This window comes from Blastomyces gilchristii (genome assembly GCF_000003855.2).
Source record: "Blastomyces gilchristii SLH14081 genomic scaffold supercont1.35, whole genome shotgun sequence".
NCBI classification, from domain to species: Eukaryota; Fungi; Ascomycota; class Eurotiomycetes; order Onygenales; family Ajellomycetaceae; genus Blastomyces; species Blastomyces gilchristii.
Genome location: NW_003101648.1, coordinates 173,217 through 190,128, shown reverse-complemented (window position 1 = coordinate 190,128; position 16,912 = coordinate 173,217). Strand labels below are relative to the sequence as shown.

The following is a 16,912-nucleotide window of genomic DNA, read 5'->3' as shown; positions in this document are numbered from 1 at the left end:
CATGATATTGTCAAATGGTTTCAAAGTATTAAAAGATGTTAAAACACTGCAATTTGTAAACAGTTTTTGTATTCTGAGCTGGAATTTTCTGATTTTACATATCTGAAATTGATGAATGTATAATAGTTAACTTTACAGACATAGAAAAAACCCTGAGAACTAAAGTTCTCAGGTAGATGTCATAGTCTCTGACTGCATACATCTATAATTGAAGAATAATAATAATAATAATAATAAGACAGATGCATCTGAATAAGCTATCAAAGACACTCTTCTACAGATAGATAAGAACAGCAAGCTGCATCTGATAATATACAATGATAGAAAACTATCAGATGCTGAGCTTAATTAGTCAGTGTATGAAAAGAAATTACTAGTGATCAAGCACATGCTGGTGTTATAAAATAGATATATTGACAACAGATATATGACAACAGTGATCACAGATTATGAAAGCCTCATCTATCTATAATCAATGATAAAACCTTTCAAATACTTAGCATGTTAAATCTCAGAGTTTTAAGTGTATAATCTTCATATTAAATACTGAAAGAAATTGAACACTGTAATATCTGATACAATCAGTTGCAGATCTGATTTCATGAGTGAGAGTTCTGTGAATCAGGCATAAGAAAAGTTCACATTAAATGCACTGAGAGAGTGTAAGAAATCAGAATAAGTAAACATCATAATCTCTCACTTAAAGAATGACAAGATGTCAGATAACAAGTGTTTCATAAGAGTAGTAGAAGAGATGCTTCTGAACTTCAAGCTGAGAAAATTGAAAAATGACATTGTACTTTACTGTGATCTAGAATATGTAGAAGCTCTCTATCTAGAATCTTCATTTAGATGTGACTTGATAACTCACATGCATAAGAAATTCAGTCACTTAGAAAGCTCTGAACTTATAAGTGTACTCAAATCAAGAGTATACTGATCAAGCATGGCTAAGAACATTCAGATGTACACTCACAAGTGTCTGAATTATCAGATTGTGAAAGAATCTAAGAAAGAGTTAGAATATGAAAAAGTGCAATATCAGATAAAGTGTATGATATAACTGTTCAAACAATGAGAGATGAATCTCATAGACATATTATCATGAATATCAAATAAAAATCAATGAATAATCACTGCTATTGATTATGCTACTGACTGGTCAGTTGTAAAAGCAGTTTCAGAGATGATAGAGAAGATGATAGTAAAGTTTCTACATGATAAGATCTATGTTAACTATGAAATGCTGCATGAGATTCTAACTAATAATGATGTGAATCTCATGAAAGAAGTAGTGAGGCATTTCATGAGTCAGTTACAGATAAGATATTGTAGAACAATGCTATATCATCTGCAGATAAATGAGAAGATGAAACACTTGAATGAAATCTTGAGCAACATGCTGATAAAATATCTAGTGAGTAAGCCTATAAGACTATGAGATGAATATCTCAGACAGATGCTATTAATCACATGAATTTGACAGCATGCAGTCTTCAAGTGTTCATTATTCTATCTGTTGTATGAATTGCATTCATGCATTCTGAAGAATGCTTCAGAAAAGATGGAGAAGAAAATAGCAGTTACAGATACAACAGTCACAGATACAGCAGAAACAGCAGTTACAGACACAGCAGTAGCAGTTGCAGATATAACAGTCACAGATATGAAATCAAGATTGAAAGAGATCAGTCATGCATGTGTAAAAGCTAATAAGTTACTTCTGAACTGAGCAATTCAATTGAAAAGAATATGAGACTCACTAGTTAAGAAATTGAGTCTCAAGATAAGAATATAAGTTCTTATATACAATGAGAGTTCTGAGAAGTTTCAATCTAGATAGTTTCAGCTATATAAAATACTCAAATCACATTCTCTGAGAATATACACATTGAAAGAATTAGAGGGATGAGTCTTATACAACTTAATTAATGATTCATAACTTGTAAAAGTAAAGATATAAGATCTGAGTAGATTATAGTCATTCACAGCACTATCATCAGTGTTAAAAAAGAAGAGACTTATAATTGAAAAGCCTTACAAAGTAAGAGAAATTATAGATACTTATAAATCAGATAATCTCACTTATTCTGATCTTTTCATAATTACAAGAAAAGAATGAGAAGTAATGAAGAAATCAGGTGAATGTTACACTTCAATAAGTGATAAGACTGTAGCCAGTTATATGATAACATGCTGTAGACAGTAAATGCAATATGACAAAGAGTGATCTCAAAGCAGCAGACTTGCATATAAGTCAGATCACAGAAGAAAAAGAAATTCAGAGTTGAATTCAACTATTTATATCAGTTCAATTGCAGAGATCACAGAGAATGAACTATCTGAAACATCTGTGAATACATGAGATTAGACTGGCCGCCGGAACCATGAATTTCACATTTGGTCTCATTTGATCTGATTCTATACATTTCTTGATGTGAGTCTCATCAGGACCAAGTCTCAAAAAAATCTGAAAATGAACCATTTCTGAGAGAAATGATGTGAAAAATGATCAGATTTAATTCAAGAACAGTGAAATGAAAGTAATTTTCCAGAATAAACTGTGAAAGATGATCATTCTTTTAAAATCAGAATGAGACTGAGACTGAAGATTAAAATCAGTCTCATTCAGTTCATTCAGTGATTGCTTATATAATCAGAATTTGGTAATAATTATTGATAATGCTCATGAAATAACTAAATACATTCTTGTATAAGTTTATTCTTCACTTTCTCATGAAAACTACACTTCTCTGATATACTGTGATCAGAGGTATTAAACTGTCTGATAATTTCATGTTTTACAATCATGAGTTTCTTGATTGTTTCTTCTTGTAATTGTTCTTGATGATAGTGATAAATATCTTAACTTAAGTTGAACTTTCACTTCATTCTCACCTCTGTCAATGAAATTGTTAGAATATCATGTATCATCAGTGCAACAGTTGAATATATACTCTCAACAATTTTTTATAACTCTAGAATTGATTTGATGCATAAATTTGTCAGATTATCTTGAAGATAGCAGTCAAATTCAGTTTTATAAGCATGTAGTTTTATCTGATGTTCAGTTGCAATCAATGTATACAAGTTCTGTTTCAAAGTTAGTATTATAGTTCTATGTGATATGAAGTATTATCAAAGATCATTACTTACTAGGGAATTGTATTTCACTGTCTTCACATCTCAAACATCTGCTCATTCAAATCTCTGATAGTTGACATTGTAGTAGTCTCAGGCTAATTTAATATATGAGTCTTATTCCTCCTCTGTTCAATCTTGAGAAGTGTAGATATTAACTTAATGAGAGAGATCTAGTAGAGCTACTACAGCATAGTACTCTGCAAAAGATTGTTTCATTTTGCTGTAGTAATATACCAGTTTATCTCTTACAGTAACAATAGCCTGCACTATAGCATCATTTCAGACTGAATTTCTTTTTAAGTGATTCAACTGCTTGTCAAGATAAGTAAATAAACTGTTATACACTCATCAGACTGACTGCAGCATTGATGTACAAGTGATTAAGACTGTCTTTATTATCTTATAAAACTGAAACAGTAAATCAATCACATATTTCAACTGAGTTCACTTTATATCAGAAAGTTTTAATATCTGAATCTTTTCTCAATCAGAGTGTTACACTCAATGATCAATCATCTGACACAATCAAAGAGTCTGAATAGTTATCTTATATATTGAACTTCACTGTGTTCTAACATTCTGTATCATATTCAGTGATATGACTGATTTGTTTATTTATTGAATATCATGAAATTATTATTATTGTTTAGAAGAGATACAAATTATATTAGTAATGTTTTAAATCTATAATATTTAAATTATTAGTCAATCTATTCAAAATTAACAGTAGCATTATCAAAAAGCATTATCAAAAAGCAATATTAAAAAGTGTTGTCAAAAAATATTATCTTTTGTAAAGTGAATGTAAAAGTTACTTGAGTAATCACTTCTATCTCATTCTCATCTCAAGAATCAGTCATCTCATTATTCTTCATCTCAATGTTAAGATTCTTTATCAGTGTTTATATCACAAGTTGAATCACATGAGCAATGCAGAGAATATGACCTTATTTATCATTTCAGAAATGCAAAGTCAATTTTTGCTTCAAGCTCTTCATCATAGTATAGTTATTCACAGCATTATCAGTTGTAATTATAAGAAGACTGAGACTAATATCTTAATAGTTATTTTTAATCACAGTCATTAATATCTCTGCTATATAATTCTCAGTATAACTACTGATCAATGATTCAAATTCAATTAATATCTCTTAATAAGTTCAGTTCTCATTAATATAATAATATATAACTCTTGTAAATGTAAGATTATTTATACTAGTTCATACATTCACTGTGAGAGATACTCTTTAATGATTCTTCAACTCTGATTCTAGATATTATATATTAACTTTATAGTGTATCTCAAGATTGAACTGAAGACAGAATTAATATAAAATATGAAGATTTAAATTAAGCATTTGAAGAAGTGTTCAGAATTCAGAATTTTCAATTAATTGAAGAGAAAGATTCAGAGATATACATATATAAAGTAATTATTCACAGAAGTTATTAGATAAGAGTTATAAAATCAGAGTACTGATACAGAGTTATTTTCACATGATTTTCTTCAAATTAGAAAGTTAGTGTTATTAAAAATCATTATCTGACAGAGTAACTTATCAGCTCAGTAGTAATTTTCTGATTATTTTTCTTTTATTATCTGCATTCTGATGACTTCAGATATCAGAAAATTTCTTCAGAGCTATAATCAGTTTATAATGAATGTTTCTAAATGAAGTTACAGTGATTATAGCAGAGAGATGACTCTTCAGTAATCTATAATACAATCTGTTAATAATTATTTCATAGTTCATCTTAATATTTGTGTTAAGTTTTTCATAAATTTTATGACCTGAAATCAGATGTGAAGAATGAAGTGATTATTTATTATAATTGAAAGAGAGTATTCTGTGTTGAATTATAAATAACATAAACTTTGTAATTCACAGTGATTTCTTGAAGAGTTTATGAATCTTTAATAGAAGTAAAAGAAGTGAAAGAAGTGAATTCAGAAGACATGATAATAATTTGAGAAAGATAATAATTTATTTTCAATAACTGATCACTGATGTGTGTAAGAAGAATTAATATAAGAGAAAATAATCTTGTTTCTTAACTTAGTTATAATTTTAGTACTAACTCAGATTGAATATCATCAATGTATAAAAATAAATAAATAATCTTGATTAATCTCTGTCATATTTCTTGAAATATATTAATATTGTGAAAGAGAGTGTTACTAAATTGCATTATCAGATAATATTATTAAAAATATATTAATATTATAAATATCAATGTTGAAAAAATGTTGATACTTATACATTATAGTGATTTGTGAATCATGATAGTTAAATATATATATATATATATATATTGTTCCTGACTTGATTACAACTTGTACAATAATTTTTAAAAACTCAAAATTAATTTCAATTATTAATAATTATGAACTTATAACTAACTAATATAAAAAGAAAAAAACTTTTTCTACTTATTATCTTTCTTCTCTTTCTTATTCTTCTTATTATTCTTTATAATTCACTTCTCATTCTTCTTCTTCTTCTTCTTCTTCTCATCTGAGATGATAATCATCTCAAAATCTCTCTTCACTATCTTCTCAGAGAAGGGTTCTCACTGCTCTCTCTCAGCCAGGTCAATCTGCATCTCAAAATCCTGCATTTTCTGATCTGCTGTCTCAGGTTCCATCTCAGTAGTAAGCAGATTGACATGCTCAGAGAGCAGGGCTATCTTCTCAATATTCTGAATCATGAAGTGCATTTGAGACCTGAACAAGGCCTTAATTCTCTTCTTCTCTGCCAGCTCCTGCTAATCAATTAGAGAACAGAAGTATTATCAAAAATTATTATCTCTCAATAAATAAAAAACTTATCAGTTTTAACTTCTTTATCTTCTACTTTAACATTCTCTCAATCTTCTTCTACTATTACTTATTTATAGTAATACTCTTCTTCTCTCTCTCTCTCTTTATCTTGATCTCAAATTATTCTCAGAACTTCTTCTGATTTCATCACTACTGCATGAGACTCTTCACTATTTTCTTCTTCAATCTCTCACAGGCAGTGTTATTCACATTATTTCTATACTTAGTTCAGTCTAAATCTATCAGAAGTATTACTTAAAATTGTTATTATTCTACTTTCTTACAGAGTCTCTTCAAGATATTATAATATATCTTACAATCTGTCTTCTCTTGCTTGAACACCTTCTTCTTCTCTCTCTTCAATCTGTGATAGCACTCATGTGCCTTGGTGATCTGCAGGACCGCAGAATATTTGAAGAAAAATGACATGATTGATTTCAGTGAGTATTGAAGAGAGATGAAGACAGAAGAGACAGTCAGAAATAATATAATAATAATGATGATAATGATGATAATGATGATGATGATGATAATAATAATAGTGATAGTAATAGTGATAATGATGATGATGATAATGATAATGATAATGATAAAAGAGAGAGTGCATTGAAATATATTACTGACTTATCAAATATAAAGAGACTCAAAGAAAATATTAACAGCTTTCAGTGATGTACAGAAACAGCTACAGTGTTGCATAGCAACATCATCTTCATTCAATGCATGCACTGTTGATATTCTTTGTATACAGTTATCATATAATCTGTATCAGAGATAGACTGACCGCTGAGATCATGAATTTCACATTTGATCTCATTTGATCTGATCTCATACATTTCTTGGCGTGAATCCCGCTGGGACTGGCTATCAAAAAAACATGTAAAGTGACTATATATCAGATCTTAAAATGAAATCATGACTTGAAAAAAATGAGAAAGTGATCTCATTTGATTTCATTTAGTTTCATTCTTGGCATAAAGTTACTATTTTTAGACATTTTAAGGTTTTTTTTAAACTATTTTTAATTTTTTAAAAAGTAACACTTTTTGATAACACTCAAATGAGATTTAAAGTCATTTAAAGCAATAAAAATAATTTAAATTAAGAAGTGAAAATCATGGTCTTATTTGAAAAATGTGACAAGAGTAGACAGTAAGTCTCACTGAGACAGTATGAAACTACTATCTAATGTTAAAACCGTGTAATGAGATCAGTCAAATTGATAATGAGACTATCAAAAAATCTGGTCCTGGTCTCAGACACGGTCACACGGTCAGTCTAATCAGAGATACATGCAGAAAACAGATCTTTGTTACTAGAATAAATGATTGCAGCAATTCTCTGTTTTCATATTATAAAGATAAGTTATTCTCATTTCTTTCTTCTCTCTTTTCTCTTCTTCAATCAATCACTAATTTCAAGCTGATATGAAAACTATTAAAACACTCTCAGAAATCCTCAAATTGAAGAGTATAGACTAATCAAATTTCAAATACAGAAGAAATCAAATTATCTTCTACAGATTCAATTATTCACTCTCTCTTAAATAAAACAGCAGTCACATCTCTCTCTCTCCTCAATCAAATGAAACATGGCCCGTGAAAAGCAAGTACCACGCCAGGTTATAATGATTAACACAGCCTCAGCATGCAGGGCTGTATATACATAGTATGTACTGAACTGAGAGACTGTATGAGTTGCAAACTAGCAGCAGCATCTCAGAAAGAGTCATGCAGTGTGAAAAAGCTACAACTCTCAGTTATATACACAGAGAGTAAATTATCACAGTAAGTATATATGCATTGAAGTAATGCTTTTTAATAATACTCAGTCTCTGATATAATGAAAATAAAGTCTCTTCATGAGATCTGTTTCTAGTAGAAGTCAGAAAATCTTATATTTCTCAAGATCATCTTCACATATCTTATTCATGAAATTAATAAGAGAAATCATTAATTTCAGTATTCTACTCTTGATACTATTTAAGTGACAGCAGAGTTCACTCTGATCACACTTTTTAAGTGTATATTTTCTAATTATTCACATTTATATAGATATATACTGATTATTTATTAGATAATATTAAGATAATAGCTTATCACAGTCATGTTACTCTCACTATGAGAGATACATAATTAATAATAAATATTGTAAAGACTCTGAGAAGTAAGTATTTTAAGAATACTACAGCTCTGTGATCTTGATTTTTTTTTATTTTTATTTTTTCTTTTTTTCTTTTTCTTTTTTTTTTATTTTTATTTTTCTTTCTCTTTCTATCTTTTTTTTTCTTTCTCTTTCTATCTCTTTTTTTCTTTCTCTTCTTTTTTTCTTTCTCTTTTTTTTTTTTTTTTTTTTTTTTTATTGTGATTTTTTCTTGTTGTTTTGTTTTTTGTTTTTTTATTATTTTTTATATTTTACATTTTTTTTTTTAATTAAAATGATATTAATTATAATCTGTGTTTAGAAAAGTAATGATATTTGATAACACTCTCTATTGAATTTTCAACAAATGAGTACTATGTTATGATATTATGTAAGTGAGAAATGATTTCATGATTTCATTTAATGTTATTTTCAATAATGAAATCAGAATGAAAATGTAACTAAGAATTCAAACATATTCTTTATCTGAGACTAGATTTTTATTTGAAAAGAAAATCTGAGATCTTTAATATTTGAAATAACAGGATTTGAGATCAATGTGATGAACACAAACCATGATCAGAAGTAATGCTTTTAGGCAATATGATAACTGTAAAGTTTGATTCTGGTCTCAGACATGGTCACACGGTCAGTCTACATAAGATCAAGTCATCTCAACCTCTGAAGATGCTCAGAGATCAGACAAGATTAGTTTTGATAGACTGTTCACTATAGTAATCTAAGTGAGTGAAGAGAGACAGTATAATACATGAGACAGAATTATAAAAGATAAAAGCTGTCAAATCTAGTCACTGAATACTGTATCATATAGAGGTTGTACAAGAGTAGTAACTAGCAGATAAAGAAAAAGTATAAGAAAAGAAAAGAGATAATGAATTAATCATCAACTGTAAGAGTCAGCTGCAAAAGACAAATGTTATTATATATATCTCATTCATTTTCATATGTCATATATTTAATCTATTTCCAACATCACATCACTCAGAAAACATCAAAAACAAAAGAAATCTTAAAACTTGAGATCTGTAAGGAATTTGAGAGCTGTAAGTCACTCTTATAATAACACTATACATGTCTTCAATTCCTCTACTGCTCTGTGTATGATATTAATGTCATTTATCACAAGATTGACTGAAATACCAATATAGAAATGTGTATATGTACATGTAGAAAAATTGAAGAAGAGTGCAGAATCTGCAGAATCAGAAGTCAGAGCAGAAGAAACAGAGACAGAAGAAACAGAAGAAGAAGAAGATGCAGAACTGAATAAATAATAATAAGAGTCACTCAGAGCTGAATACTTATAATCTGATATGTGTACAACTAGACTGACCGTGTGACAGTGTCTGAGATCAGAACCAGATTTTTTGATAGTCTTATTATCAATTCAACTAATCTCATTACATGGTTTTAACATTAGATAGTAGTCTTATACTGTCTCAGTGAGACTTACTATCTACTCTTATTACATTTTTCAAATGAGATTATGATTTTCACTTCTCAATTTAAATTATTTTTATTGCTTTAAATGACTTTAAATCTCATTTGAGCATTATCAAAAAGCATTACTTTGTAAAAAATTAAAAATAGTCTAAAAAAAACCTTAAAATGTCTAAAAATAGTAACTTTATATCAAGAATGGAACTAAATAAGATTAAATGAGATTAGTTTCTCATTTTTTCCAAGTTATAATTAGACTGACCGTGTGACCGTGTCTGAGACCAGGATCAGATTTTTTGATAGTCTCATTACCAATTTGACTGATCTCATTACACGGTTTTAACATTAGATAGTAGTTTCATACTGTCTCAGTGAGACTTACTGTCTACTCTTATCATATTTTTCAAATGAGATCATGATTTCCACTTCTCAATTTAAATTATTTTTATTGCTTTAAATGACTTTAAATCTCATTTGAGTGTTACCAAAAAGTGTTACTTTTTAAAAAATTAAAAATAGTCTAAAAAAAACCTTAAAATGTCTAAAAATAGTAACTTTATGCCAAGAATGAAACTAAATGGGATTAAATGAGATCACTTTCTCATTTTTTTCAAGTCATGGTTTCATTTTAAGATCTGATATATAGTCACTTTACATATTTCTTTGATAGCCAGTCCCAGCGGGATTCATGCCAAGAAATGTATGGGACCAGATCAAATGAGACTAAATGTGAAATTCATAGTCCCGGCGGCCAGTCTAGTCATGATTTCATTTTAAGATCTGATATATAGTCACTTTACATGTTTTTTTAATAGCCAGTCTCAGCAGGATTCACGCCAAGAAATGTATGAGATCAGATTAAATGAGATCAAATGCGAAATTCATGATTCTGACGGCCAGTCTATGTACAACCTTCTCTGCAGAGAAGAGAGAGAAAGTGATGAGAGAAGCTTGAGAGTGAGAGAGAGTAGTCTCAGCAGTGTTATCATCTTTGATTAAAATGATCTCTGACACTGAAGCAACTAAGAACTATTGTTAGTATATGAAATTATAAAAGCAGAAGTAATAATTACTGAACAAATACTCACTGATCTTAGAATTGTATATGTAATTACAACACACATGAGACTTCTCAGAAAGAGAGAGAGAGATACAGAGAAATGCAGAAAGCAGAACACAGTGTACAAACAGCTTATTCTTATAATAACATCTCAGACAAGATGTACAAGTCTCACATCTGTGAGTGTAAAAGAGTATGACATCTGCATTCTCATTCTCAAAAACACAGATATCTTTTGCCTGCATTATGAAGTCAGATGACAGATATTAGAGAATAGATGAATACAGATCTATCATTCTGAAGAAATTTATTAGAGTAGATATCTCTACAATGTTGAACTTTACAGTTGTAAAAAGTTTCTTGATATCTGTGAATATCATGACTTTATACACAATAAAACTCATAATGATTTTCTCTAAGAATAGAAAAATCAGTATCAGAAAGAAAAGATGAAAAAGAAAAAGACTTATAATTTTAACACTATTGAGAAGAGAAGTGATTCTCTAATATAAATAAATAATTGTCTCATCATGAATATTTAAAATGAATGTAATAATTGATGTTCACAGTCAAGCTTTAGATAGTTGTGTTATACACAGTCTTTATATAATAAATCATTCTAGAGATCAGTAAGAAGAATAAGAGTGTATATACTGAGAAATATAATTCATTAAGTCTATATAACATCTTCTTGAAACAGAGAGAGCTGATAATAAAAGCAGAGACAGCAGAATCAGAGAGAGCAGAGATAGTGAAAGTGAGAGAATCAGATATAGAGGCAGAAGTAACAGAAGTAGAAGAATCAGACACAGAGGCAGATATAGAAGATTGAGAGAGAGAAGCAGCAGAGAAAGAAACAGAGAGAGTAGAGAAGAATGCAGAAGATCTGATTATATATAATATAAGTAATTTCTTTATTATTATATTCTTCAAGTTCTTGATCAATGATTTAATATTGAGTTCACTATCATTGATAAATATAAATCTGTCAATATATAAAGATTCTATATAAATAAAAACAAATATATCAGCATCTGTGTTCATGTAAAATTATGTCAGAAAACACAATCAGAAACTCACTGAGAAGAAAAACAGTTGAGAATGTATAAGAAGATAAAGAAGATGTGTCATTCATGATAGTATATTCTAATAATTGTTAGAAGATAAACAAGTTCTGATCATATTTCATAATGTATTACACTTACTGCTAATGAACTACTCAGTATAAGTACTATAAGAATACTTGTTATAAGAACAGAGAGTCATTATCAGAAACACATACAATGTGATAGATGAACAGATAAAAAGAGTTGAATAGAAGAAGAAGTAGAAATCTTGAATAAGATAGTAGCATTCAATGATGATGATAATGAAGAAGATGATTGAAGAATGAGAAAAGTTAGTGAATAAGTAATATAATATAGTGAAAGTTTCTTTATAAGAATATATACAGAATGCTAGCTGAATCAGAGATAGATCACAAGATTGTAAACACTAGTGATATACTAATCTGCATGAAGCTAGAGTGAATATTACAATCACATAAGTGTGACTGAATCTGATGAGAGAGAATGTGATTCAGAAGAATGTATAACTATCAGATAATAACACAGTCACTTTCAAACTTACTTACAAATGTAAAAGAGGTCATAGCAGCCACTAGTTAATTTAGTGTATGATATATAAGAAGCCGGCGTATGCCTGTAATTATACGCTGGTGAAGCAGACCTTTGAATGATAATTTCATAGAAGAATTTATTTAATACTGTAATTATTATAAAATTATTCTATTTAGATTCTTATCTTATATAAGTTATATTTTACAATCTCTTAATAATGTATCTTTTCAGCAGTATAAGTATTATTATATAAAGATAGTTAATGAGACTATCTACTACAGATATAAGTAGTATAATAATAGATAATTTCTTACTAATCTGAAAAGTATCTGACAGTAAATATTTAAATCTAATACTATAAGAGCTGACTTTACTGATTATAAAATATATTCAGTTAATCATGATATAATTCTCAATTAATTAAGATCTCTTATCATTGATAATACTCTGAATCTTAATATATACAATAATAATAATAATATATATAATTACTTTATTCTACTATCTGTAAATTAATTATTAACTATCTTCTTATAATTAATCTCTTCAGAGATGATTATAAAACTATATTATTAAATTAATACAGCAGTCAAGATCTTAGAAGATGTGAAGAATACTCTTATATCTGATTTAATAAGACAGTTGAATAAGATCTTCAAGAGTAGTATAATTCAGATGAAATTAAATACACACTGTGAGAATGAACTTGCAGATTATTATTAAATAAATAGATATTAAATTATCAAATTCTCTTATAGATAGATACAAGTAGATGAAGTTCTCACTATTAAGAATGTCAATTGTAAGATTATAATCTATAGAGTAGATAAGATAAAAAAGATATTTAATAAAACTCTTCAATTAATTGAAATTAAATTCATAAAATTTACAGTTACTTAATTATAATAAGATAATTCTATAGAATCTTAACTTACAGTGAATTCTACATCTTCTAATGAGTATATAGATAATCTTTATGTTATAGATAGATGTGATAATGATTATTAATTAATTTTTGAAGATTACTATATTCAAAATATTTTCTTTACAATGTGGTTTTCTACAGAGAGTGAGTAAGCATGGCACAGTTAGTATTTAGCTTGGGTAAAATATTTGCTAATAAACCGTTTTCGCTAATACTTCGAGAGCTTCGTAATTCTTGTTAGTTGATCCGTCTCGTAAAAGTAATTGTTTACTGTAAGGAGCTTGTCACGGTGAAAGCTCCCTTACAGTAAATACTAGCAAAATCGAGGGCACTAACCGTATCCATCCTAGCGTTGTCCCGCACAGAGCCGCACTTTACTCCAAGCATCAAGTTTGTTTCTCTTCCTTCTTCTTCTTTTTTCTCTTTCAAGCGTCGTCCTCACCAAAGCTGCGTTTCTTTGCTACACACGTCAGATCTATCTCTTTCCTCACCCTCTTCAGAGGGAAGAAGAGAGCTTAGCTATCTGTCTCTGATTTGAACTCAATCCTCAATCAGAAAAAATCACACATGCAAATGAGAAATTCGGAGTAATCTTCAAACACACAACCCGCTCAACTCTCAGCAAAAGAGGGTTGGGCCGGTACTGCCCGCGAGGGCCTGGCGTCAAGAATTATCACACGTCTGCAATCAGGCATCAGAAACTTCGGAGGGGATCAGGGTTCCAGGGTCGTGGGAAACCCCAGCTTCCCTCCCCCCCCTCCATGGGAGAGCCGTTGCGAAGATTGTGTGTACATCCTCCCTTCTCTCTCCGCTTTTCCTCCCCTGTGGGTGGTTAAGTGGTTGAGGGAGGGGGGTTGTATGACACTTTAGTGCAATACGCAGCGTACTGGGTTCTCATCTTTTTCTTATTTTTAGAATGGGATCGAGACTGGTATGAATTCGATTCCGATTACTCTGGTGGGGACAACGCTTCAATCCTTTTTTCTTTTAAGGTTCGTTGTTGTTGTTGTTTTTCTTCTTCTTTTATCACACATTTGACCATTCCCGCGAAGATCTGTGAAAACCATCCGGGTTAGGGTTTAGTGTGGTTTTATTTTATTTTTGTCTTTGAAGGGATACTGCTAATAATGTCATTTGTTGTGTTGAAGGTTCCTTATAAGAAACGAACGGACAAAAAGATTTCCCCCCGCACGCCACCTCGCCCTCTTTCTCACGTTCTTATTGGCGAGGGTTGGGGGCAGTTCTTGGTACAGCCTAGACGGGTATGCGAAACATACCACGGCAGAAGTGCTTCTTCTTTTGTCCCCTTCGTTCCTCTTTGCTCTCTTCTTGGAGATGGCTACATTCGATCTTGGGAAATGATGCATGGATTGCTGCCGTTGGCTACCTTACCTGGCTGGGCGAGTGGGAATCACTGGGGAACCCTTGTCAGGGTATGTAAATATCTGATTTAATTCAAGTTCTCTCCGTGGCAAATATTACCTATCTTAGCCCTGGTGTATCCTACTATCCAAATTTATCAAATGCGTTCTTAATACTCCCATCATGGTCCGTTTCATCCGTGAATAATGCGATCTTTGGTTCTTTGACTCAGCACCAAGATGGTCAGGCTTATTTCAAAAAAAGTCGCCAGTCTCTTCAGCTAGCAGAGATTGCAACGACGCCTCTAACTACGGATTTTCATATCTGTCACGTTTAGCCTGTCTGTCGGAGACATCTATCTGTACAAGCTTTCTCCAGCGGGTCAACCATGTTGCGATTTACAACAGCACTTATTGGCTTCCGAAACGCCCTGCTTCATAACCTGGCAGTGGTCGGTCCCATAATACAATCATAGGCTCCCAGCATTAAAAGTTCCATCCTGTCCATAGTTCTATTTCATCTACTCCTGCTTCCCGATTCCCGAGTTTTTATTCGGGGTTTACTACTTTTGGCTTTGCAGCCCCTTTATTTTCGGCGTCCCACCCTTTACTTCTAACATCTCAGGTCACGGCCTAAGGCCACAAAAAGACACAGAAGCACTCTTTTCCATCATGGAAAAAAAGTTGCCGAAGAGGGGAGCCCAAAAATCCTGTTGGGGATGTGCGAGTTGTAAAAAGAGACGAGTTAAGGTAGGGTAACTACCAACATCTCGGTATATGGACTGAGGTACAAAAAGAGACGCACAACTCTATGGTAATGTAATGGGGGTGGGGGGTGAAAAACCTTCAGGCCATACTAACTTGAACTACTCGCAGTGCAATAATGAGCAGAAGCCCGCGTGCGCAACCTGTCGCATCCGGAATCTCCACTGTGTCTATCCATCAAGTGAAACAGTAGTGGCCGAAGCACGTAACGCCACACCCAGAGAACGGAGTCTTCTTCAGCATGCAGTCTTATCTTCCAATTCCCAAGACCAAACAGCGCCAATATCCTCATCCTAGTCCTCGGTTTAAGCATACAACAGCTCGGTAGTTTGGCAAGCGCTGGCCTGGATGACGGCGTCCCGCGCGTCCTCAGGAATCTCAAGCCCTTCTCCATTGACTTCCTCAAGCATACCTACATCAAACAGATTCCTAGAACTAGAGCTTCTTCACCGCTGGTCGACACGGACATGGCAAGCCATCTCACCTCTCCCGGCTGCGATACTGTTCTATTACGCGGCGTCGCCCGCATTTCCATGAAGAACAGCTAGCTATCTCCTCAACAGCCTTTTCGCCCTCAGCGCCATCGACCTAGCGAAGAATGGACATGACCCCAGCAATAAGTCCACAACATTAACGAGAGACAGATACCGATACAAGCTCACTGCGCTCGAGTACGCGAACAGAGACGACGTCGCATTCCGCGAGGTCCTGAACGAACCCGACTAAAATATCAACACGAGGAAGCTGTTTTCATTTTTTGTTCTTAGCCTCCTTTCCCGCCGTTCTTATAATCTCTCGTTCCCCGGCCAAAAGCACTAGGTATCCGCGCTCGAAACCCTAGGCATATCCATGGCTCTATACGTAGGCTCGTCCCACGTCGGCCGTTCAAATCTCGACTGGCCTAGTTGGTCCACTTGCTCGCTGACTCGTATCGTGAAACACTTTCTCCCCCCGATCCCTCCTGAGGTGATTCACAAGCTAGATATCGACAGACACCCAGCTAGCCATTGAAGGCCTACTGTCCCTTGTCAAACGTGTGCACGTGCCAGTGAGACTGCCTGAAGAGTCGCTCCGGGGCACTACTGTTAGACATGGTAGGTAACAACAGCGACAACAGTCGCCAAGGAAGTAGGGGCACCATTAACAATAAGAAGCTACTACTCGCATGCGCGAAATCCCAGCCTACAAACTCGCCTCCGACCAGGTAAAGTACACATTCATGAGCGTCGCAAATAATACGCCGTTCAAGGCTCTGTTCTTCACAATCCTCGCCGTCGGGGGCCGGGAGCTGACTGCGGCATTTCAGGAGCGCGAGCCCCTGGCGCTGTTCATCATGATTTTCTGGGCTGTGCTAATTCACCTGTCTGCTAGAAGCAATGTTCTGTGGCGGGTTGGGAATATTGGGTAGGAGATTGTAGACGAGATATCTGAAGTGTTGGTCACGTCGCCATTTGTGCGGCTTTACGGGGTTGGCGAGACGATTGTGTGGGCGAGAAGGGAGGTTGGGTTGGATTTGGAGGCGGAGTCGGGCTTGTTCGTCTGCGTTGTTGTCGTTTTTGGTGTTGTAAAATCGCGGGGGTGTGGTGGACTGTCTACAGGAACTGCTGGTGCTTT

The 16,912-nt window shown here is 32.6% G+C and overlaps 2 protein-coding genes across 2 annotated transcripts; both read left to right on the top strand.

The window, feature by feature from the left end:
• Positions 1–14,299: 14,299 nt before the first annotated feature.
• BDBG_17948 (uncharacterized protein) lies at positions 14,300–14,626 on the top strand (the record flags this gene model as incomplete). The annotated part of the gene is made up of 1 exon (XM_031725560.1): positions 14,300–14,626. One exon carries the CDS (start codon positions 14,300–14,302, stop codon positions 14,624–14,626), a length of 327 nt encoding a protein of 108 aa, XP_031581212.1.
• Positions 14,627–14,922: 296 nt separating this feature from the next.
• On the top strand, positions 14,923–16,706 carry BDBG_17947 (uncharacterized protein; the record flags this gene model as incomplete). Its single annotated transcript, XM_031725559.1, has 8 exons — positions 14,923–14,985; positions 15,044–15,283; positions 15,410–15,594; positions 15,619–15,816; positions 15,838–16,003; positions 16,118–16,264; positions 16,299–16,392; positions 16,480–16,706. The coding sequence occupies 8 exons, from the start codon at positions 14,923–14,925 to the stop codon at positions 16,704–16,706; spliced, it is 1,320 nt and encodes a 439-aa protein (XP_031581211.1).
• Positions 16,707–16,912: the final 206 nt, after the last annotated feature.